The sequence below is a fragment of the Nicotiana tabacum genome, chromosome 13, assembly GCF_000715075.1.
Source record: "Nicotiana tabacum cultivar K326 chromosome 13, ASM71507v2, whole genome shotgun sequence".
In the NCBI taxonomy this organism is placed as follows: domain Eukaryota; kingdom Viridiplantae; phylum Streptophyta; class Magnoliopsida; order Solanales; family Solanaceae; genus Nicotiana; species Nicotiana tabacum.
In genome coordinates, this window is record NC_134092.1 from 127,622,309 (window position 1) to 127,645,981 (window position 23,673).

The window sequence follows — 23,673 nt, forward strand, 5'->3', positions numbered from 1 at the left end:
CTTTTGTGTAAGATAAAGTTGATTATTACTTGTTTGGGATAGAGGCATAGTTGATGAATTAACTTATGTCGCATATAAGGAATTAGTGTGAGGAAGAACAATGTTTTAAAAGGGGAACCCGTTAGATAGGATGATCAATTCATAAAATATTCAACGATCAAGGAAAGAAGTAACCAAAGAAAGGGCTCATTCTAGTGTCACGGATTTTAATTGGTTCAGTTGTAAGAGCGTATCACGTGATGTGTGACTTAAATGCGCATCATGAGTCTAACTTTGCGTGAGATTTTTTTATATTTATGTGGAGGAAGTCATTGAGGAAAAATATTTTCTATCAACCTCAGTTAGTCATGAGCGGAATTCATTACAATTATCTTAACTTTTAACTCCATATCAATTGCTCCAACATACAATTGCACATTATTGTTAATCTTTATTACTCAATAATTCACCAAAATACTATTCAATGTGCTAATATTATTAATCTTTAGTATATATTTTACTCGAAAAATATATTTCATTCAGCTACCAAATAACCATGGAAAATATTTTTCAATAAAATATTTTTTCATAAATAATGCCTTCTATCAAATACTCTCTAAAAGAAAAAGTCCAACGGAGTAACGGAGGTTGATGAATACTTACTAATTTAAGTCAGCACCGGGTGCGAGTAAGTTTTTAGTTTTTGGGGTATTATCACGTTTAGCCCCCACCAGAAATTATTTTACATCTGGTAGCCGAAAAAGTATATAAAACTTGTATAATATATAACATACAAAATATGTATATATATATATATATACAAATTTTATATATTTTTTCGGCTATTATTTTTACAGCGGCTATACAGTATCATTTTTCATTAGTTTTTACCTTAGATGAGTACCAAAGGATCTGAGCATTTTGGTACAGTGAGATGTTTTCCATTTAGAATTTATGAAGCAGCCAGTTTTTTACATGAATAGCCAATTTTTACTAGGCGGTTGTTGTGGTCACGCAAAATCTTTAAAACCAGCCTCCTAGTTAGGCAAAGCAAACTAACCTGAGTAAAGTAAAATTAATAGAGCCATTTGTTCATTATCTCTTTAGTCCTACTATATAAATCAGAATTTTGTTAGGTAAAGGTGGACCAGGATTTAATTATAGGGGGTATTTTTTGGTTAATCAAATGAAAATCTTAAATCTAAATATCCGTCGAGTTAAATAAAACATTTCTTGTATAAAGTGAAGATAACATACTAAAAACAGACTTTTATAGTATATTTTCTCAACATTGTAACATGTGAGTTAGCTATATTTTGGAGGTCAGTTATCGTATTAAAAAAATAAATTGGAAGAATTGATTAGTCAATTGAAAAGTCCGTATTGTTTTGTCATATTCAAAGACTCGAGTCTATCATATTCAAAGACTTAACGATGTTTGACAATTGATAATCCCAAATGAATTATAAAAATGGCATACAAAAGATACATAAATTATAAAAATAAATTTACACTCTAGTATAGAATACTCCTAGTAATTTGGCTCCGGAGGCCTGAGTAGAGGTAGAATCAGAGCGAAAAAGTATTGGGGAGAGATGATTAGGCAAGATATGGCGTTGTTCCGTCTTACTGAGGACATGATCATGGATAGGAAGGCAATGGAGGTTGAAAATAAAGGTAAAGGGTTAGGATAGGTAGCCGAGCATTGTCCTGTTTGTGTATTCTCGTATCCCTTCACTTTTGTTATTACTTGTTGTTGCTTTCGTTTCGGCTTTCTAATTACAACACCTATTGTTAATTTTGTGTTTTTGCTTCGGTTTTTCTCGATTGGTATGCTTGTTGTTGTCCTTCTCAGGGGCGGCTCAATGATATTTGTGGCCTAAAGCCAAACTTCAATAAGGGGCCCTAAGATTTTTGTTGTAGAAGAAAACTCATAATTTTATTTGAATTTATTTTTCTAGCTTTTTGAAATGCGAAGTTATTAATAATTTGTTTATAATCGATTTCTTCTAATAATTCTTTTTCAATTGATAAAGAATATGTTTACTAATCAATATCAATAGATCTCTCAACTTTGTATCTATACTAGTCCATTGACTAGGATCATATATGTTCCTAGAAGTATAATTATCCAACTTATTTAGAACTTTTTGTTTTTCTTGAGGATATATGTTAGGTTTCTCGCCAACTTCTCCTCCTTCATCTTCTTCTTGAATTTTATTATTGTCTATCTCAATTATATTAGTGATTTGTTCATCTATCATAAAATCTTTCACATTTTTTGATTTAGAAGTTTTACTATTCGCCACAAATTTATCAAGTGCTCCTTTTGGGATTGTATTAGAGTTTCAATCATTTTCCTTTTTTGACGTTTTGAACGTTCGAATTCATATTTTCTAGTTGACATTTTAAAACTCTAATAAATAACTAAAAAGATAATATATACTTACAAAGAAAATATATCCAAAAAAAATAAAAAGTAGATGCAAATAATAAAATATAGAACAATCATAAGCTTTTGCTACTTTAAAATTCTTGATGTAACGCCAAAATACTTGAGAACAAATAAAACATATGGTACTTATGTTCTGCTCTTTTATTTTGTGATAGTGACTCAATGAGATTGGAATGTAGAGAAGGCCAAATGAACAATAGAAGAATAAAAAATTTACTCCCTCTATTTCAATTTAGATGACACACTTTCCTTATTAGTCCGTTCCAAAAAGAATGACACATTTCTATAATTAAAAATAATTTAACTTTAAACTCTTCATTTTACTCATTATACCCTTAATGAGAAGCTTTTATAACCACACAAATGTCATGGCCCCACAAAACTTTTACCCCTTAAACTTTTAAAATCACAAGTTTCAAAAAAAAAAAAAAATTATTTTAAACTCCGTACCGAGTCAAACTACCTAAACGAAGGGACTTTTGCAGAGAAAGATAAAAAGAATGTGGGCCCATTTATAATAATGATGGTACATAAATAGTAAAAATTGCATGGGGCACCCTATTTGGTCACCCATTTTTAACTTATACCCGTTTTATTTTTCTGTTTGTATCCGTGCCTATTTTTTTTTGTTAAAAGCGTTTTAAAAAGACGTTTTTTCTTTTCTTTAATAAAAGACTATTGACAAACTGCATGACAAAAATTTAAGCATATTTAGGCTAAAGTTTTAGCAAATAAACTAAAAAATTTCAGCTTGTTTATACTAAAGTTTCGGATAAAACTCGGGACAAAACTGTAGACTACGTTACAAAACTTCAGCATGCTTTGGTATGAAATTTTAGCAAATGAACTAAATAACTTCAACATGCATTAGCAAAAACTCTTTAGAAAATTACATACTGCAAGACAAAAACTTAAGCATATTTAGTCTGAAATTTTAGCAAATGAACTAAATAACTTCAGCATGTTTTGTCTGAAATTTAGCAAATGAACTAAATAACTTCAGCATGTTTTGTTTGAAAATTTAGCAAATGAACTAAATAACTTAAGCATGTTTAGTCCGAAGTTTCAGATAAAATTTATGACAAAACTATAGACTGTAAGATAAATAACTTCTGCATGCATTAGCATGAAGTTTTAGCTTCAATGTGAAACAACTTCATGTTATATTAGCATGAAGTTTTAGCTTCAACATGAAACAGCTTCATGCTACATTAGCATGAAGTTTTAGGTTCAAGGTGAAACAACTTCATGCAAGTGTGATTCTGAAGATGAATCTGGACAAGTTTTTGATTTTTTTATAAAGTTGTTGAGAGGAGAGGAGATTATTTTATATCTTTTGTCAGGGGTGTAATTGTCATATTATTACATTTTTTTTATAAGATGGCTACCAAATCAAGAATTTTAAAAAATAGGGTACAAGTTAAAAGGTGGCACAAATATAGGGTACGACTGCAAATCCCCTATATAAATGAGGCAAGATTGTGGAATGTTCACGCGTAAATAAGAAATAGATCCCAAAAATATATTCCTTTTCCAATTGTCCTCCAACTGCCCTTTTCCTTGAAACTTGCATTTTTTTTTCTTTTCAAATACTTAATATTGTTAAAAAAAAATGGACAAATATATTAACTGTTAGAAATTTTTTGGGCCCCTACAAATAAGTGGCCCTAAGCAACGGCTTTACTTGCTTGGCCATTAGGCCGGCCCTGGTCCTTCTTTTACCTTTCCTGAACCGAGGGTCTATCGGAAATAACCTTTCTGCCTTCTTGAAGGTAGGAGTAAGGTCTGCATACACACTACCCTCCTAATATTCCACTAGTGCAATTACACTGGGTTGTTATTGCTGTTGTTGTTATTGTTGTAGTAGTAATTACTTGGATTATTATAGGATACTTGATTCATCGTACTAAAGATATGTTATTTAATTTTAAATATGCTTACTTTAATTACTAGTGCAATATATTCTTATATTCTAATTGGTGTACAGCTGGTCCATAAATATATTATTCCCAACTTATCCTCAAGTAACAGTTATACTGATAATTACTCATATTTGGCAGGTAGAAACAAACGTTTATCATATGGAGGAAAAAATATACTTCCAATCACCAAATAGGACAAAATAACCAGAAAAGAAAGTCATATTATGTTGGACAAAATATCTTTAAAAACCTCCTAAACTTGACACGTATTGTTGATTATATTCTTGAACTATTTGTGGTCTTAATTACACCATATACTTGGTTATTCGATAGTTGTTACCCCCTTGGACGATCTCATCCTAGGAAAGTGGTATGCACTCGCCTGCCACGTGGATTTTTCTATCCATATGGCATTTTTTGAAAAATAAAAAATATATTTTATACCTTTTTCTAATAATATTTATAATAAAACTTAGTTAGAACTATATTATTTAGGCTAATATTTTTTATTTGGCTAAAAATAATAAAGTTTTATTTATTGTTTTTGAATTTGACCTGGAAAAAAAAAGATTTATACAGTTGAATTAAATAGTCAAGGCATCTAAAAAGATATAAAAATACATAGTTTGATTTTTATTATTTTGACTATAATTTTTTATATAGCTCTAAATTATGGAGCTCTAAAAATATTATTTTTTAACAGATATTACCGGAAGAAGTAATAATACACATTTGAAATAAATAGTCATTGCATCAAAAGAAGAAATAAAAAGAGTGTACAATTGCACGTTCATTATTTTGGCTATACCTTTTTATTTGGTAAAAAATAATAGAGTTGTAGCCATTTTTTTTACTGGTTTGACTCGAAAATAAAAATACACAATTAAAATAAATAGATATTATATCTAAAGAAAACAAATAACATAAAATACACAATTAATACTCCATTATTTTTGCTAAAAGTTTTCTATTTGGCTAAAATGATGGAGTTCCAACCAAAATTTTACAAATTTGGTCCAAAAAAAAAAATACAGTTGGAATAAATAGACATTATATCTATAGAAGAAATTAAAAAGAATAAAAGTTAGAGTAAAGTCCATATTAATATGTCAAGATGAAACAAGAAGAAATACATAGTTGTAACAAATAACTCATTATATATGACTATATGCAATTAAAAGATAAAAGATAACCTACTTATAAGCTGATTTTTTAATTTTTCTTCACTCTCACACGCTTAAAAGAGAGTGCACCCACACTCTTTGCCACATCAGCGTCCAGTGAGGTAATGACTCTCAAAATGCCAAGTTAAGGGGGTTAATTAAGACCATGAATAGTTTAGGGGTGTAACTAATAATTCGTGTCAAGTTTAGGGAGGCTTTTAGGTATTCCACCTATTATGTTGTATCTTTGATGAAAATTAATTTAAAATATATTTAAAAATGTTATTCACGAGTAACATATTTTCTACCCACTAACAAATATTTGTCAAATTCCAAAATTTACAGCTAGCCAGTTGAAGAATCATTTACTACTTTAAGACGAAATTATGTTTTTCTAAAATTGTGAAATGATTCTTTAATTTAATTGTCCAAATCACCCCTGCTCCACACAGTTATCCCCCTAAATCTCACTCTTTAAGTAATAAATTAAATTACCCCTAAATTCCCTACCATTTTAATGATCCTACAAAAAATATATGACTATTTAGGAATATATTCAACTTATTTACTATTCTTCTATTCACTAAATCTTAATAAGATTTCACAAGTCTTTCATTACTTAATTTTTGAACATTTAACAAATATATTTGTCGACAAAGTAAGTAATTTCTATCGCGATCCTCGAATCGCTCATTTAATCTTTTCGGTAAATGGTATAATTACTTAGCTTGTACGAAGAGACTATTTATTTTTATCCATACTTGATACTAAGATTTTTAAGTTACCTATCGAAGGATCTTGAAATACTAATGCATAACAAGTAATTTAAAATAATTGTTTAAATATCCTATATGAATAAAGTTTTACCCATATTATATAACTAGGGTAAAAACTAAACCAAGCAAACAAGCAGTAAATTTTGATAGCACATCTCATTTGAGTTACCGTCACAATGACTTGTTCTCGGCCATAGCCCCATTCCCCTTGATGATTTCTCAACTACCTCTCTAGTTAGGCCTTTTGTAAGTGGATCTGACACATTATCACTTGACTTTACATAGTCAATCGTGATAATTCATCTAGAGAGTAATTGCCTAACGGTTTTATGTCTTCGTCGTATATGACGAGATTTACCGTTATACATAACGCTCCCAGCCCTTCCAATTGCCGCTTGACTATCACAATGTATGCATATTGGTGCCAACAGTTTGGGCCAAAATGGAATGTCTTCCAAGAAATTCCGGAGCCATTCAGCTTCTTCACCGGCTTTATCTAAGGCTATGAATTCAGCCTCCATTGTAGAGCGGGCAATACATGTTTGTTTGGACGACTTCCAAGATACCGCTCCTCCACCAATAGTGAATACATATCCACTCGTGGACTTAGAATCAGTTGAACCGGTGATCCAATTTGCATCACAGTATCCCTCAATCACCGCAGGAAAATTACTGTAGTGCAATTCAAAGTTCTGGGTATGTTCTAAATATCCCAAAACTCGTTTCATTGCCATCCAATGAGATTGGCTTGGATTGCTCGTATATAGACTCAGTTTACTTATAGCACAAGCTATATCTGGTCGTGTACAATTCATGATATACATTAAGCATCCCAACACACGAGCATAATCCAATTGTGATATGCTTTGGCCTTTATTCTTTGCTAATGCAAGATTCACGTCAATTGGAGTCTTTGCAACTTTAAAGCCCAAGTGCTTGAATTTTTCAAGTACTGTCTTAATATAATGATATTGTGACAATGCCAGACCTTGAGGAGTCTTATGGATCTTAATTCCCAAAATTAAATCAGCAACTCCCAAGTCTTTCACATCAAACTTGCTATTGAGCATACGCTTAGTAGCATTTATGTTGGCAATGTCATTACTCATTATCAGCATATCATCCACATATAGGCAAACAATGACTATGTGATTTGGAACATTTTTAATATACACACATTTATCATATTCATTTATCTTAAAACCATTTGACAACATTGTTTGGTCAAATTTCGCATGCCATTGTTTGGGTGCTTGTTTTAGTCCGTAAAGAGACTTAACAAGTCTACATACCTTCTTTTCTTTACCTGGAACCACAAACCCTTCAGGTTGTTCCATGTAAATTTTTTCCTCCAACTCTCTATTTAAGAAGGCCGTCTTAATATCCATTTGATGAATTTCAAGACCATACACTGCAGCTAATGCTACTAACATCCGTATGGACATAATTCTTGTAACTGGAGAGTATGTATCAAAGTAGTCTAGACCTTCTCGTTGTCTATACCCTTTGACTACGAGTCTTGCCTTGAATTTATCAATAGTGCCATCATCTTTGATTTTTCTCTTAAAAATCCATTTAGAACCCAAAGGTTTATTTCCAGGAGGAAGATCAACCAATTCCCATGTATGGTTGTTCAATATGGATTCTATTTCACTATTGACTGCCTCTTTCCAAAACAATAATTCCGAAGAAGTCATAGCTTCTTTAAATGTTTGAGGCTCATTCTCCAATAAGAAAGTCACAAAATCTGGTCCAAATGAAGTAGACGTTCTTTGACGTTTACTACGTCTTGGATCCTCCTGATTACATGTACTTTCTTTTGTTTCTTCCCGAGGTCGTTTAGATCCTTCACCAAACGGCTCACATTTCTTTTTATACGGATATATATTTTCAAAGAACTCAGCATTATCTGATTCTATAACCGTATTATTATGAATGTCGGGATTTTCTGATTTATGAACCAGAAATCGATATGCTTTACTATTTGTCGCATATCCTATGAAAACACAATCAACGGTTTTCGGTCCTATCTTTACCCTTTTGGGTTTAGGAACTTGCACTTTTGCCAAACACCCCCACACTTTAAAATAATTCAAGTTGGGCTTCCTTCCTTTCCATTTTTCATATGGAATGGATTGTGTTTTGCTATGGGGCACTCGATTTAATATTCGATTAGCCGTAAGAATGGCCTCCCCCCACAAGTTCTGTGGCAATCCAGAACTTATCAACAACGCATTCATCATCTCCTTTAATGTGCGATTTTTTCTTTCCGCAATCCCATTAGAGTGGGGCGTGTAAGGGGCTGTTGTTTGATGAATAATTTCATATTCTAAATATATTTCTTCAAAAGGAGATTCATATTCACCACCCCTATCACTTCTTATCATTTTTACTTTCTTGTTAAGTTGCGTTTCAACTTCATTTTTGTATTGCCTGAATGCGTCTATTGCTTCATCTTTACTATTCAGTAAGTAAACATAGCAATATCGAGTATCATCGTCAATAAAAGTTATGAAATACTTCTTTCCACCGCGAGATGGTATTGACTTCATGTCACAAATATCTGTGTGAATTAAGTCTAAAGGATTTGAATTCCTTTCAACTGACTTATAAGGATGTTTAACATACTTAGATTCCACACATGTTTGACATTTTAATTTTTCGCATTCAAACTTGGGCAATACTTCCAAGTTAATCATTTTCCGCAAGGTTTTATAATTGACATGACCCAAACGTACATGCCATAAATCATTTGACTCAAGTAAGTAAGAAGAAGCTGAAATATTATTATTGTTTTCCACAACCATTACATTCAGATTGAAAAGGCCCTCAGTGAGGTAACCTTTTTCCCACAAATATTTCATTCTTACTAATTACAACCTTGTTGGATACAAAAATGCACTTAAAACCGTGCTTAACAAGAAGTCCAGTAGAGACTAAATTCTTTCTCATTTCGGGAACATGAAGGACATTGTTCAAAGTCATGACCTTGCCAGAAGTCATTTTTAGAAATACCTTCCCATATCCTTCAACTTTTGCTGTTGAAGCATTTCCCATATAAACTGTCTCTCCGGGTTCAGCAAGAGCATAGGTAGCAAAAGCCTCTCTAACTGCACAAACATGGCGAGTGGCTCCTGAATCAAACCACCACAGTTTAGGATTTCCCACCAAGTTACATTCAGAAAGCATGGCACACAAGTTATCAACATCATCATGCTTTACTACCATGTTTGCTTGACCCCTTTTCTTGTCTTTCTTCGGAGCACGACACTCTGTAGATTTGTGTCCGGTTTTTCCACAGTTGTAGCAGTTTCCACTGAACCGCTTCTTGCTTAGGTTATATTTCGGACCAGAAGCCTTCTTCCTCTTTTTGTTAGCTTCAACAATATTTGCTCCTATTATTGTTGAATTTCCACGGCCTCTCCTTTCAGCAGCTTTATTGTCCTCTTCGATTCTCAACCGAATAATTTTTGAAGTCCTTCCACAACGGAGGCAACTTCTCAATCATTGCTGCTACTTGGAATGCTTCGTTGATGACAAGACCTTCAGCAAGTAGATCATGAATAATCACTTGCAATTCCTGGACTTGGGTAATAACAGATTTGCTATCTACTATTTTGTAGTCCAAAAATTTTGCGGCAACGAATTTCTTCATCCCGGCATCTTCAGTTTTATATTTCTTTTCAAGCGCATTCCACAATTCTTTTGACGTCTCCACGCTACTGTATACATTATACAGATTATCATCCAGTCCGCTAAGAATATAATTCTTGCCTAAAAAATCATAATGCTTCCACGCTTCAATCACGAGAAAGCGTTCATTCTCTGGAGTTTTATCTGGCAGATCAGGAACATCTTCCTTGATGAACTTCTGTAGACATAACGTAGTTAAGTAGAAGAACATCTTCTGCTTCCAGCGCTTGAAATCAATCCCGAAAAACTTTCCGGGTTTTTCTGCCGGTGCCAACGCCGGTGTTCGGTTTATCGATGCATTGGCAGTCACCATCGGAACAGCTTGGTTTTCGCTTTCAGTCGTCATTTTTCTGTAAAAGAATGACACAAACAGACATTTAATAAATGTTTTCAAACTGGAGTAAAAATCACGTAGATTTTAATCTTCCAACAAAACGCCACGAAGGCTTTACTCTCCAAAACGGGAGTACACAAAACCACAAAGGTTTTAGTTTGCAGAATAATAAGAATAACACAAATACAGAAATAAATATTAAATTCCTTAAGATTGTTATTCCCGCCAATATTGCTGTATTTGTAAATAATAATTCTGCAAAATATAAGTTAACGTAATAAAACAGTAATTAATTCGAGCCCACTGAATTCACAGTGTTTTCTTAAGGAATTTAATCCCCTCCTAGTACCCAAGGTAATGGATTATTTCCTCCCAGGATAGAACGAATCACACACTGGTGTTGCGGTACTTCAAACCCCAGTGTTTCAGCGAACACAAAGTTCGGTAGCAAATCACACTTACAGTTGCTTTGTTTGAGGTTAAAAAACAATGCAGAACGAGGGAGTAGAAACTCAGAAAATCGTATGGAAATGCTGAGAGGAAGGAGTGCAATGTATAGCCAAATCTGTTGAGCGATTTCAGTTTGTGTCTTGTGTGTTGTGTTGTTGAGTGTCTTTCTTCAACATCTGCTGCACATATATATAGCAGCCAGTGTTGAAGAAGACCAAACGTTCACCCTCAAGCACATTCATATTTGTGGAGCAAGCACATTCATGGTGGAAAGAGCATTAGGCGGCTGCCAAATGGTCAATAAAAAATTAATCAATCAATCATTTGACCGAAGCCGAAGCCGAGCGAGCGACGACGACGACGGCGCGAGGCTTGCTTTCTTCTTAACTCTTTAAGAGCTACAAGAAGAGCAATTATATATATACCCACCAAAAATCTCTTCCTCTTCCAATATGGGACAATGTCTCATTGTCAAGAGGGGAAAATTTAAAATTTTACTCAAAAAATTTCATTTTCCCTCCATTTCCCATTCACCCTCATTTTAAGACTATTTCATCTTAAAAATTAAAACCTCAACATGGTACTCGATATACAAGGACAGGCGGCATTTGTACCAGTGTATTTTAAACTATTTATCCAATTAAATTTATTACTAACTCTTTTTTCTCTTTTTGTAACCTTTATCGAGATTAGTAAACTTTTTGGATACAGTGTATCGCCACACTTCAAAATTATTTACATCCACGACCTAGCCAGTTTGGACATAAGAAATTTTTTAATTTTTAAATTTTTTTTTTTCTTTTTTGAAATCTATGTGTGACTATAAAATTTTAAATTTTTACTTAAAAATAAATTTTAGAATTTTTTGAAAATTTAAAAAATTTCAAAAAATTATTTTTTAAAATTTTTTATTTATAAAACTTAAAAAATAACTCAAAATTATATTCATATTCAAATACAACTCTAATTTTTAAATATATTTTCAGTTAATTTTTTTTTTCAGTTTTGTTTTTGAAATTTTACAATTCTTTATGTCCAAACGCCCACGTCTTTTGATCAACAAAGGGTTCGTATGTGTAAAAGGAAACTATAAAACTTGATCTCCAAGCGACTGCTTAAAGTACCGCTCAAATTTCCATAATCTCCCCTCCTTTCATGTAGGTCCCACTAAGAAATTTGGTTTTTTCAAGGATATATTTTGACAGCTACCATTTTAATTAGATTTCATAAATCTTTTATTTTTAGCTACTTATACAAAAATATTAAATCTTCTCGCTTCGGATCTCGACCGTTAATTATCTATTTACCCTTATCCGCAGACATATGACGAAACTCATATTTGCTCTACACATTTTACTACGGCTATAAAAATCATATCTATCAACGGCTCTTGAGATACTAATTCATAGTAATAACTTTCAAATATCATTTTCTATATACCATAAAACATTAGTTCGTTAAGTCTCATTTCAGATCTTGACCATTAATTACCTACTTATCTTATTTACAAACACACTAAATTAACACGTGTTCTTTTCACTTTATAACGACTACAAAAATAATTTGTTCATGTTCATCAATAAATCTCGAGATACTAATCCATAACAACTAACTTTTAAATATTTTTATCAATTCATATATCAACAAATCTCGAGATACTAATACATAAAATTAAGCTTTCAAACAAAAACTATCTCATTTTTTTTTTAAAAAAAAAAAAAAGAAGAACAAGAAAGAAAGAAAAAAAGCAATAATTTCAAAATAGGATACAAAAAGAACCTTCTCACTTTGCTCTTACTTTTCCTTTTCCCCTTCCACCATCTAAAACCCCTCTCTTTTTTCCACCTTCTTCCAAATAAATCCTAAACAGCTTCTTTCACTGTCACTATTCACTCTCTGTTGTTTGATACCTCTGACTCTGTTCCCATATATACAGAAGTACTTGCCGTCGCTTTCTTCGCAACCCCAAAAACACACACACACACACACACACTGAGTCACGCAGTTTTTATCACTCTGTTTTTGCTGACTTTTTTCGGGAAACCCCTTTTTCTTTTCAGCAATGCAAAGACGAATTTCTCCTTCACCGGCGGTGAACCAACCCCGTTATGGGTTTCACCGGAATCAGCCCATGAGTTACCGGTTCGACCGGCCACCGGAAAAACCGATACAAAAACCGCCCAATTTTATAGTCCAACTCTGTTCAACTCACAGGGTTCTCACCAGGCCACAACTAAACTCTCTAATTTCAAAATTACCATTCACTCCTCAAAACTCCTTTGTGTTTTCCTCCGGTTTCGTCGTCGGAACCCTACTGTATGAGCAGTGGAATCAAGCGTTAGACGTGACGGTTGAATTATGGAAGCTAAAGTTAAAAAGTGAGCATTTTTATACCCCATTTGTTAAAGAAAATATTGAGGTTTCATCTGATAAAGAGGAATTGAATAATAGTTTAAAGGGTGTTTTTTTAGACCATTTGTATGGGATTCTTGATGGGGTTTTAGTGCAAATATGGGAGCAAAAGTTGGGCTTTTTAATGAATGAAATTGATGGGGTTTCGAGTTTGTTAAGGAAACATAATAGGATTGGAGTTTATGGTGAGTTGTGTAAGAAAAGGAAGGGTCTTGAAGCTGAGAGGGATTTGATTAAATTAAGGATTGATGAATTTAAGAATGGAATTAAATGTATTATTCAATATTTAGAGGAGGGGGGAAAGGGTTTTGTTGAGAATGAGGAGGGTTTTAGGGTGTTAAAATTTGGCGGGGAAGAATTTGATTGGGATAGAATTCATTGTTTGATGATGAGAGAATGTAGAAGGCTTGATGATGGCTTACCTATTTTTGCTTTCAGGCAGCAGATTCTTAAGCAAATTCATTGCCAACAGGTAACTATCTGTTAGATTTTTGTTACTCCGTCCGTTTTAATTTAATTTATGGGAACCTATTTGATTATCTACGAAGTTAGGAAAGGAAGGATGATTTTTGAAACGCGTGGTTTAAACATGTAATAACATGTGTGTTGCTAACTTGTTGTCTTAAACAATGACATGGTATAACATACTTTAAAAGTTTCTCATTGAGGGTAAAATGAGAAATTTAAGTGAAATTGTTTCCAAATTTATAAAGAGATCTTTGGAACAGACGAAAAAGTAAATAGGATCACATAAATTGAAATGGAGGGATCTTTTGTTGTTTTAAAAAGGTTTTTTTCCCGCCATGGATTCCATGACGACCACGGGAGCAAATTTACCCTTAAGTCGAGGCTTTAAGCATGTACGATGCATATGGACATCAAGATAAACATATAGAGATGTATGCATGTGTACGAGACGACTGCAACTAGAACATGTAATCCATCTTGGTGAAAGAGTAATGAGCTTATATTTTATCTGCAAATTTGTTAACTCAAGGGGCTTTTCTGCAAATCTTTGCTATAACTTTTGCAGAAACAATTATGCTGTTTTTAATATATGCCAATTGAAATTGCAGCTATTGTTATTTAACCAAAAATAAAAAAAGTAGACTTGCAACTATTTTTTGATTTTGTAGGAATTTGACTAGAACATTTTGGTGAAAGAGATATAAATTGCTTTTACTGATTAAGAGGAGCTATAAATTGTGTTTAATGATTTCATCTTGTTGTTTGCAGGTGCTAAAGATAATTTTTCCCTTGTATTGTTGTTCTTAATTTTGTCATTTGATTATACAGATGTGCTATATATTTTTGAGTTTTCAACAGTGTTTTTTATCAAGGAATAAGCTTTTAGGTCTGTTTGTATGCATCTTAGGTGATCTGAATGAGATGAGTTTTTTTTTTTTTGGTGGCGTTGGTTTTTATTTTTGGGCACGATGCGTTGCGTTATTTTTTGATGGTTATGTTCTAGGTGACGGTTTTGGTTGGAGAGACTGGATCAGGAAAGAGTACACAATTAGTGCAGTTCCTTGCTGATTCAGGAATAGCTGGCAATGGTTCTATGATTTGCACTCAGCCTCGGAAACTTGCTGCCAACTCTTTAGCAAGGAGGGTTAGAGAGGAAAGCCAGGGGTGTTATGATGATAATTCAGTTACCTGCAATCCATCATATTCGTCTTGTCAACAGTTTGATTCAAAGATAATTTTTATGACAGATCACTGCCTACTGCAGCACTATATGGGTGACAAGACTTTGTCCAAGATTTCATGTATCATAGTCGATGAGGCACATGAAAGAAGCCTAAACACTGATCTTCTTTTAGCATTGATAAAGAACCTACTTCATCGGAGGTTTGATCTGAGGCTTATTATTATGTCTGCCACAGTTGATGCAGACCAGCTTGCAGATTACTTCTTTGGTTGTGGAACTTTCCATGTGGCGGGTAGAACTTTTCCGGTTGATATTAAGTATGTTCCCTGTGAATCTGATGTCCATCCTGCTGTAGGTGCAATTGCCTCTTATGTCCACGATGTTATCAAGATGGTGACCGAGATACATAGAACGGAGGGAGAGGGCGCTATTCTAGCCTTCTTGACATCTCAGAGTGAAGTTGAGTGGGCTTGTGACAAGTTTCAAGCACCTCTGGCCATTGTTTTACCTTTACATGGCAAATTATCTTATGATGACCAAAACCGAGTGTTTCTCTCCTATCCAGGGAGGAGAAAGGTAATATTCACCACAAATCTTGCCGAGACATCACTGACAATTCCCGGTGTCAAATATGTTGTTGATTCTGGTGTGGTTAAAGAAAGCAGGTTTGAACCTGGCACCGGCATGAATGTTCTCAGGATATGCAGTGTGAGCCAAAGTTCCGCTAATCAGAGAGCTGGTCGTGCCGGGAGAACTGAACCTGGAAAGTGTTACAGGCTGTACTCTCAAAGTGATTTTGAGGGAATGCCTTGTCATCAGGAACCTGAAATTCGCAAAGTTCATCTTGGTGTTGCAGTGCTGAGGATTCTTGCATTAGGTATCAAGAATGTGCAAGATTTTGATTTTGTTGATGCACCTAGCCCCAAAGCTATCGAGATGGCCACCCGAAATCTGGTTCAACTAGGAGCTGTTACACAAAGAGATGATGATACATATGTATTAACTGCAGAAGGACGAAAACTGGTCAAGTTGGGTATTGAACCTAGGTTGGGCAAAATGATCCTCGGTTGCTTTGATCAACGTATGGGTAGAGAAGGTGTTGTGCTTGCTGCTGTCATGGCAAATTCCAGCAGCATTTTCTGTAGGGTTGGTTCTGAAGGAGACAAGCTAAAATCTGATCGCCTTAAGGTGCAATTTTGCCATCCAAATGGTGACCTCTTTACTTTATTATCTGTTTACAGGGAATGGGAGGCTGTGCCTAGGGAAAAGAAGAATAGCTGGTGTTGGGATAATAGTATCAATGCCAAATCCATGAGGAGATGCCAGGAGACTGTGCAGGAACTGGAAGCCTGTCTTCAAAACGAACTAAATATGATCATTGCCAGTTACTGGCAATGGGATCCTCAAGTTTATACCAAGCATGACGAAGTTTTGCAGAGTATAATTCTTTCTTCCCTTGCGGAAAATGTTGCTATGTACTCAGGTTATGATCAGCTTGGTTATGAGGTTGCACTAACTGGGAAGTGTGTCCAACTACATCCTGCCTGTTCGCTTCTGAATTTTGCCCAACGGCCGCGTTGGGTAGTTTTCGGGCAAGTCCTTGCATCAACTTATGAATATCTGGTCTGTGTTACTTCATTTGAGTTCAGTTCTCTTTATAGCCTCAATCCTGTTCCTTTGTTTGATTTTCTGAAGATGGATGCCCAAAAGCTAGAAAAGAAGGTTTTGACAGGCTTCGGAGTCATGCTACTCAAAAGATTCTGTGGAAAATCTAACTGTAACATTAATAATCTTGTCACGAGCATCAGAACTACTTATGTGGATGAAAGGATAGGCATTCAAGTCAATGTTGATGACAATGAGGTTCTTTTATATGCTTCTTCAAGAGACATGAAGAGTGTTACCTGCTGTGTAAATGATGCCCTAGAATATGAAAGTAAGTTGTTGCAGAACGAATGTTTAGAGAAATGCCTATTCAGTGGAGGTTCGGCGGCTTCAGCTTCTATTGCCCTCTTTGGAGCTGGTGCTATGATAAAGCATTTGGAGCTTGAGAAGAGATGTTTGACTGTGGACATATTTCATTCAAATGGAAATGCGATTGATGATAAGGAATTGCTGATGTTTCTGGAGAAATTCACGTCTGGTAGTATTTGTGCGGTGTATAAGTCCTCTGGGATGGGCCAGGACAGCGAGGAGAACAAGTGGGGCAGAGTGACATTTCTTACCCCTGATGCTGCAAAACAAGCTGCATTCTTAGATCAAGTGGAATTCAATGGTGGCTTTCTGAAAGTAGTTTCGTCTAGGAGCAGCATGCATGGCAGTGATCAAAAGATGTTCCGGTCAGCTCTCAGAGCTAAAGTCCAATGGCCTCGTAAATACAGTAGAGGAGTAGCTTTTTTGAAATGCCACCCAAGTGATGTTGCATTTATGATAAATGACTTCTCTGACCTGATGATTGGTGAAAGAATTATCCGTTGTGAGCCAAGCAATAAGTACCCTGACAACTTGGTCATTTCTGGAATTGATAAGGAGATTTCTGAGGCAGAGATACTCGAGGTGTTGAGGGCATCAACAAATAGGAGAGTTCTGGATTTGTTCTTGGTGAGAGGAACTGCTGTAGAAGATCCTCCAGTAGCTACTTGTGAAGAAGCACTTAGGAAAGTAATATCTCCCTTCATGCCTAATAGGATTCCATATGTTAACTCTGTTCGCGTCCAGGTCTTCCAGCCGGAACCAAAGGATGCTTACACAAGAGCAGCTATCACTTTTGACGGAAGTCTTCATCTTGAAGCAGCCAAGGCTTTGGAGCAAATTGATGGCAAGGTATTGCCCGGATGCCTTTCCTGGCAGAAAATAAGATGTCAGCAACTATTTCACAGCTCTGTTTCCTGTCCTGCACCAGTTTATCATGTTATCAGGAACCAGCTGGATTCCTTACTTGCTAGCCTCCGACGAAGAAACGGTATGTCCTGCTACTGTGTTTCCTTCATATTTCTTACTAACAAACTACATGTTAATTTAATTCATCATTTGCTGGATTCTTTTGACTATGGAGCTCACTATCCAATTTTGCTTGAAAAATTGGCCCTTGTTAGAAATATTTTCTGTTTCCATGTCAGTGTAAAAAAGGTGATAGTAGAAATGGAATCTTGAGATCTGCTGGTTATGTCTTTGTCAAACTGGGCTGCTTACGTAAAGTGGCTGATTTTGGTTTAAAGTTTAAGCTGAAGTGACCTGTTTCATGCCTTCAAGTGTTGACTGCTTTTAATATTGTTGTTCACATTCCTGTTGTACACTTCTAAATTTTCTTAGTGGCACTGATTATTGGTTGATATGAAACTTTGTTGTCTTTTATCTCGAGACCTCCTCCACAAGAAGGGGCTTGCAGATCCCCTCTCCTTTTTTGTGTTTGATTGTGGATAGGAGAAAACTAGGGAATGCAAAGAGCGGGGGCTTATTCTGCAACCTGTTATGAATGTTATTTGTATCATAATTTAAGATAATCCCGGATTTATTTAACTGGTTGGTGAGAAGAAGTTGTGATTGTTTTGCAGGCGTGGAATGCAACCTCGTGAGAAATGATAACGGTTCCTATAGAGTTAAGATATCTGCCATTGCTACAAAAGTTGTGGCAGAGATGAGAAGGCCATTGGAGCAACTTATGAAAGGCAAGATTGTAGATCACGTGGACATTACTCCAACAGTTGTTCAACTTCTCTTCTCTCGCGAAGGAACTAACATTATGAACAGGATTCAGCGGGAGACCGGAACCTATATTCTTTTTGACAAGCATAACCTACTTGTACGAATCTTTGGCTCTTCAGATAATGTTGATAGGGCGCAGCAGAGATTAATAGATTCCCTTCTGGCGCTACATGAAAGCAAGCAACTTGAAGTTCATCTTCGTGGACAACATTTGCCTCCTGACCTGATGAAAAGAGTTGTTCAGACGTTTGGACCAGATCTTAATGGCCTTAAAGAAAAGGTGCCTGGGGCAGAATTCTCTCTGAACACAAAGCGCCATTGCATCTGTATCAATGGTAGTAAAGACTTGAAGCAAAAAGTTGAGGACTTAATCTGTGAAATTTCTCAAAGAAGCGGTCCACCAACTCAAACGATGGGAGATGAGGCCGACTGTCCTGTTTGCTTGTGTGAACTGGAGGATCCTTATAGACTTGAAGCTTGTGCTCATTTATTCTGTCGGTCATGCTTGCTAGAGCAATGTGAGTCCGCGATCAAAAGCCGGGAAGGTTTCCCCGTCTGCTGTATGCGTCAAGGTTGTAGGGAACCCATTTTGCTTGCTGATTTGAAGTCGCTATTGTCGAGTGACAAGTTGGAGGAACTTTTCAGGGCGTCATTGGGGGCTTTTGTGGCAGCCAATGGGGGTACCTACCGCTTTTGCCCCTCACCCGACTGCCCTTCAATTTATCGTGTTGCGGATCCTGGTATGGTTGGTGAACCTTTTGTCTGTGGTGCATGCTTTGTGGAGACGTGTACTAGATGCCACCTCGAGTATCATCCATACCTTTCATGTGAGATGTACCAGGAGTTTAAAAATGACCCCGATTCCTCTCTAAAGGAATGGTCCAAGGGAAAAGAGAATGTCAAGAAATGTCCAGTTTGCAGCTTTACAATTGAGAAGATAGATGGCTGCAATCATATCGAGTGTAGGTGCGGGAAACATGTTTGCTGGGTTTGTTTGGAATTCTTCGACAGCAGTGAGAATTGCTATGGCCATTTGAGGAATATTCACCTGTCCATTACATGAGAACTAGAGTACCATAGTTTATGAAGCATTCATGTGAATATTTGCCTGTCTATGTAACCCAGACCTTTTTATGTAAATATATATATCTATGTTTATGTAATAAACCCCCTCTTGTGAGACAGTACTATTTGCTCCTATATGTATACAAACACCCACATGCATATATTTGTGTGTTCAGAACCTTTGATGTTGCCTGTGAACAGTTAAATGGCGTTATTACAAGAATACAGTTTCTATCTAATTTGTAGCATTTGGTTAATTCTGTTTTTCCAACATTATATTCGGGACAGGGTAGGAGTAGCCTACAAGATGCAGGAAGCGAGGTTAAGATGGTTTGGGCATGTGAAGAGAAGCACAGATGATCCAGTGAGGAGGTGTGAGAGGTTGGCCTCGGTGGGTCCGAAGAGAGGTAGAGGTCGGCCAAAGAAGTAATGGGAGAGGTAATTAGGCACGATTTGGTGTTGCTCCAGCTCATTGAGGACATGACCCTTGATAGGAAGGTGTGGAGGCTGAGAATTAGGGTAGAAGGTTAGTAGGTAGTCGTGTGTGTCTTCCCCGTGCCAGCAGGATTAGTAGTTAGCCTCGTATTCTATTAGTGATAAATCTCTATTACTACATGTTCATTACGCTTGTTTTTTTAAATATTTTGTTGTTGTTACTGCGTGTTGCTAGTGCTTTCGTTTCACCTTTTCTTGAGTCGGGGTATTTTCGGAAACTTCTCTACCTTCAAGGTAGGGGTAAGGTCTGTGTACACGCTACGCTTTCCTGACCCCACTCGTGGGATTATAATGAATTTTTTGTTGTTATTGTTGTTGTGTTTCCAACATCATAGTACTGTAACAATAGCTGATAACACCAATCTTCTCAATTGCAAAACAAAGTGTTTCTATGTAGTCCTGGTTTTTAATTGGATGCAAGAAAGTTGAAAAAAGTCAGTGAATTAAAGCAGGTATCTGCAGCCAATTGCAGCTATGCCTAAACATAATGCAACAGCCATAAACCATGTTACACCATTTGCAGCATTCTTATCTTCATCTTCTTTTGTCCTGTGCATTCTATCAACATGCTGCTGCTGCTGCTGCTGTTGTGTTTTTAACTGCAGGATTTGAAACTCAAGAACTTTGATCCAGTTCTTATAAGCAAGCGATCGTGCTGATTCTTCTATCAGAAAATTCGAAAGTGCATTTTTTTCTTTATGCAGTTCTTGATACTTCCTCTCTGCCTCTCTTGCTCGTGTTTGTGATCGTCTCAACGCCTTTAGAAGTTCGATTCTGTCACTCCCCAGTTCTTGTTTAGGCTCGATATTCGCCTCCTTGTGATCATCCTCCTCCTCCTCCACCCTCCATACGTTATTCGTCGGTGATAGCATTGTTTTATCAGGGCCAGAAAATACCGTGAGAGGTGGAGGCAAGTCACAATTTTGCATAAGATCAAGACTAGATTTTTGGCCAAACATGTAATTCATAGTCATCTCATCTTTGATCAACCCCGTAGGACTTAATTTCTGGTTATTCATCAACCAACCTGCCATCATCCCAACTATCTTGTTTTTGGCTTAAACTTGCAAATTTTGATGAAATATGCCAATAACTTAAGAAAGGGAGAGAGGGAAGTTGGTAAGGGGGTGGGTGGGGGATGAACTAGAGGGTAGTTGTTGGATAGGGGGATTGTCAAAGGGATCAAGAAAGTGAAAAAGAGAAGCCATAATATCAAGAGATTTTATTGGATAATAGGATTGGTGGGACCCAAAATTTTGGTGAAGAGGCATAATCTAGTTGGTTGGATAACTTTTGAATTTTCTAACATAGTTTAGAAAGATGCGTGTAAGAATAAAGAGAGGGGATTTTTTTTTTTTTTTTTTTTTGGTTTGGGGATGGGGTGGGGGAATGGGGATTCTTTCCCTCTGAGTATAAGCAAAGATAACATACAAAATTAAAGAGTCAATAGATTCTAATTGGAATTACCATGGAAGCTAGCTCCTCGCCTCCGAAGGTTGTGATCGGATGTATATGATCACTTTATCCATAAGTAAAGGTTTCGAGTTCGAGCTAAATAAGGTAGGGACCGCTTCTCCTTTAATGAGTCATACTCAACATAAATTTGAATTAATTTAAAATCTAAAGTGAATATTGAATAACGGGTGAGAAACCAAAAAGAAAAAAAAGATGCTTACTCCTCCATTTGTCCTAAGCTAAAGAAATGAGTAAGCTTCTAATGACGCATTGTTAATTTTAAGCTAAATATCTATTAAGCACAAACTTTAGACAAAAGATTTAAGAAAGAAAGAAGAATTGAAAATCATTTTGCTGATTAAGTAGAGTCGGAGGAAGGAAGAAAATGGCTATTTAAAGATATCAGGTAATGACCTTTCGGAATATCAAAAAATTAAAAAATGGAGAACTTTTCCTTTTTATTTGTTGTTTAAATACACCCGTTAAGATGTTGGACTAAAACGACTCAAAGATACTCTTAACATGGTGTGATATTGTCCATTTTGGATCAAACTCGCACGATTTTCTCCAGAATGTCTCGCACCTTTAATAGTATTCAACTCCTTATAAGTAGCTCATTTTTTTTCCCTACTTTCCACGTGAGACTTTGTTCACACACATCCAACAATTTCCTCCTTGAACTAAGTTCTACATGACCCATCATCGTTAATGGGCAAATTTAGAGATTAACTGTGTGTCATCCACATGACCCGAGTATTTACGGTCACCGAAGCCAAGGAGAGGTCGTGTACGTGTCTTTGAAGCTAGGGGGTAAAGGTAGTAAACCGGCTTATAGATGCGCAAATGCACTAAGTCGGGCCCTACGCCATCACTGCGCCATCTCTATATTCGTCCCGCCAACCCATTGACTATGACACTAATTATTGGAATCGAAATAATCACGGTGTCATTATCCTTTTATCTTTTCTCAAACTTTTGAGCGAGTATTTGGAAAATTGTATAGATAATTTATAGGAGTAAAGGTAGATCAATTTGAGGGGAAAAAAAAAAAATCATCAATGCCTTCTTGATTTTCTAAACCAACAATTACTTTGGGAAAAACAAAAAATAAAAAGGACCAAAGGAGCATCACATAATCTGTATACCATAATTTTTCTTGGAAATTAAGTTTTTGTCATAAAGTATGTTACATTCTTGGATTTCGGCATAAGACTTAGATCCGTTTGTCCATAGATTTTGTTCCATTTTTCCAAAAAAAAAAATTCAAAAATATGTTTGTCCATAAATTTTTATAAGTTTTTATAGATTTTTCGAAAATAAGTTTTTCAAAAAACAATTCGAATTTTTTTTTTCCACTCACAAAACTGAAATATTTTTTCAAGTAAAATGTATGTCCAAATAATTTCAAGTTTTCAACTTTCAAATATCATTTTTCAACTTAACTCCAAATATTTCTTTTTCCAAAAATTACAATTTTTATGTCCGGACACTTGCTTAGTTTGTTAATTGACTGTTATACGTCCCTAAAGTAACGTGTGTAACTTACTTTAAAATCGAATATATTTCTTTGCTTGTTTGAAGGGAGCGTTGAAATGAAACCAATAATGGAGGAGTAAAGTCATACCAATGTGCAATGGAGTAGAATATATGCAAATAAACACATTTATTACAAGAACCTTAAATAGTTATATTCTGTAATTATTAAGAACTAAGCCTCTAGTTTTGGTGCGAGGAATAACTTGCTATCATGTTTTAATTTTATGAACACCTCCTTGTTATTATGCTGTAAGCCAATGCCAGCTATTTTTTCCAAAACAAGTGGCTCATTCTTTTGTCAACATTAATTGGGAAAATGACAGCGTATAGCCGCTATCAAAATAATAACAAAAAAAATGTATATTTGTTTTGTATATATATACATTCTGCATTGTATATACAGAAATTATACAAATTTTATACACTTTTTCGACTACCAAATATAAATAATTTCTGTCACAGGCTAAACGTGATAACACCTCGTAATTATTAGGTGTGTGGTCTAATAGTAACTATGGTCTTTGACTCTAAGATCGAACAATTTAAAGTCCACTCATCCTCAACTTGCTTTCCCCCCTTCAT

The 23,673-nt window shown here is 35.4% G+C and overlaps 2 protein-coding genes across 2 annotated transcripts; one reads left to right on the forward strand and one right to left on the reverse strand.

Annotated features, from left to right (window-relative positions):
* Positions 1–12,562: 12,562 nt before the first annotated feature.
* Positions 12,563–19,785, forward strand: LOC107799341 (ATP-dependent RNA helicase DEAH11, chloroplastic-like). Its single transcript, XM_016622439.2, has 3 exons — positions 12,563–13,656; positions 14,656–17,797; positions 18,390–19,785. The coding sequence occupies exons 1-3, from the start codon at positions 12,835–12,837 to the stop codon at positions 19,601–19,603; spliced, it is 5,178 nt and encodes a 1,725-aa protein (XP_016477925.2). The 5' UTR covers positions 12,563–12,834; the 3' UTR covers positions 19,604–19,785.
* A 758-nt stretch (positions 19,786–20,543) lies between these two features.
* LOC107799338 (uncharacterized) lies at positions 20,544–21,134 on the reverse strand. Its single transcript, XM_016622437.1, has one exon. The coding sequence runs from the start codon at positions 21,132–21,134 to the stop codon at positions 20,544–20,546; it is 591 nt and encodes a 196-aa protein (XP_016477923.1).
* Positions 21,135–23,673: the final 2,539 nt, after the last annotated feature.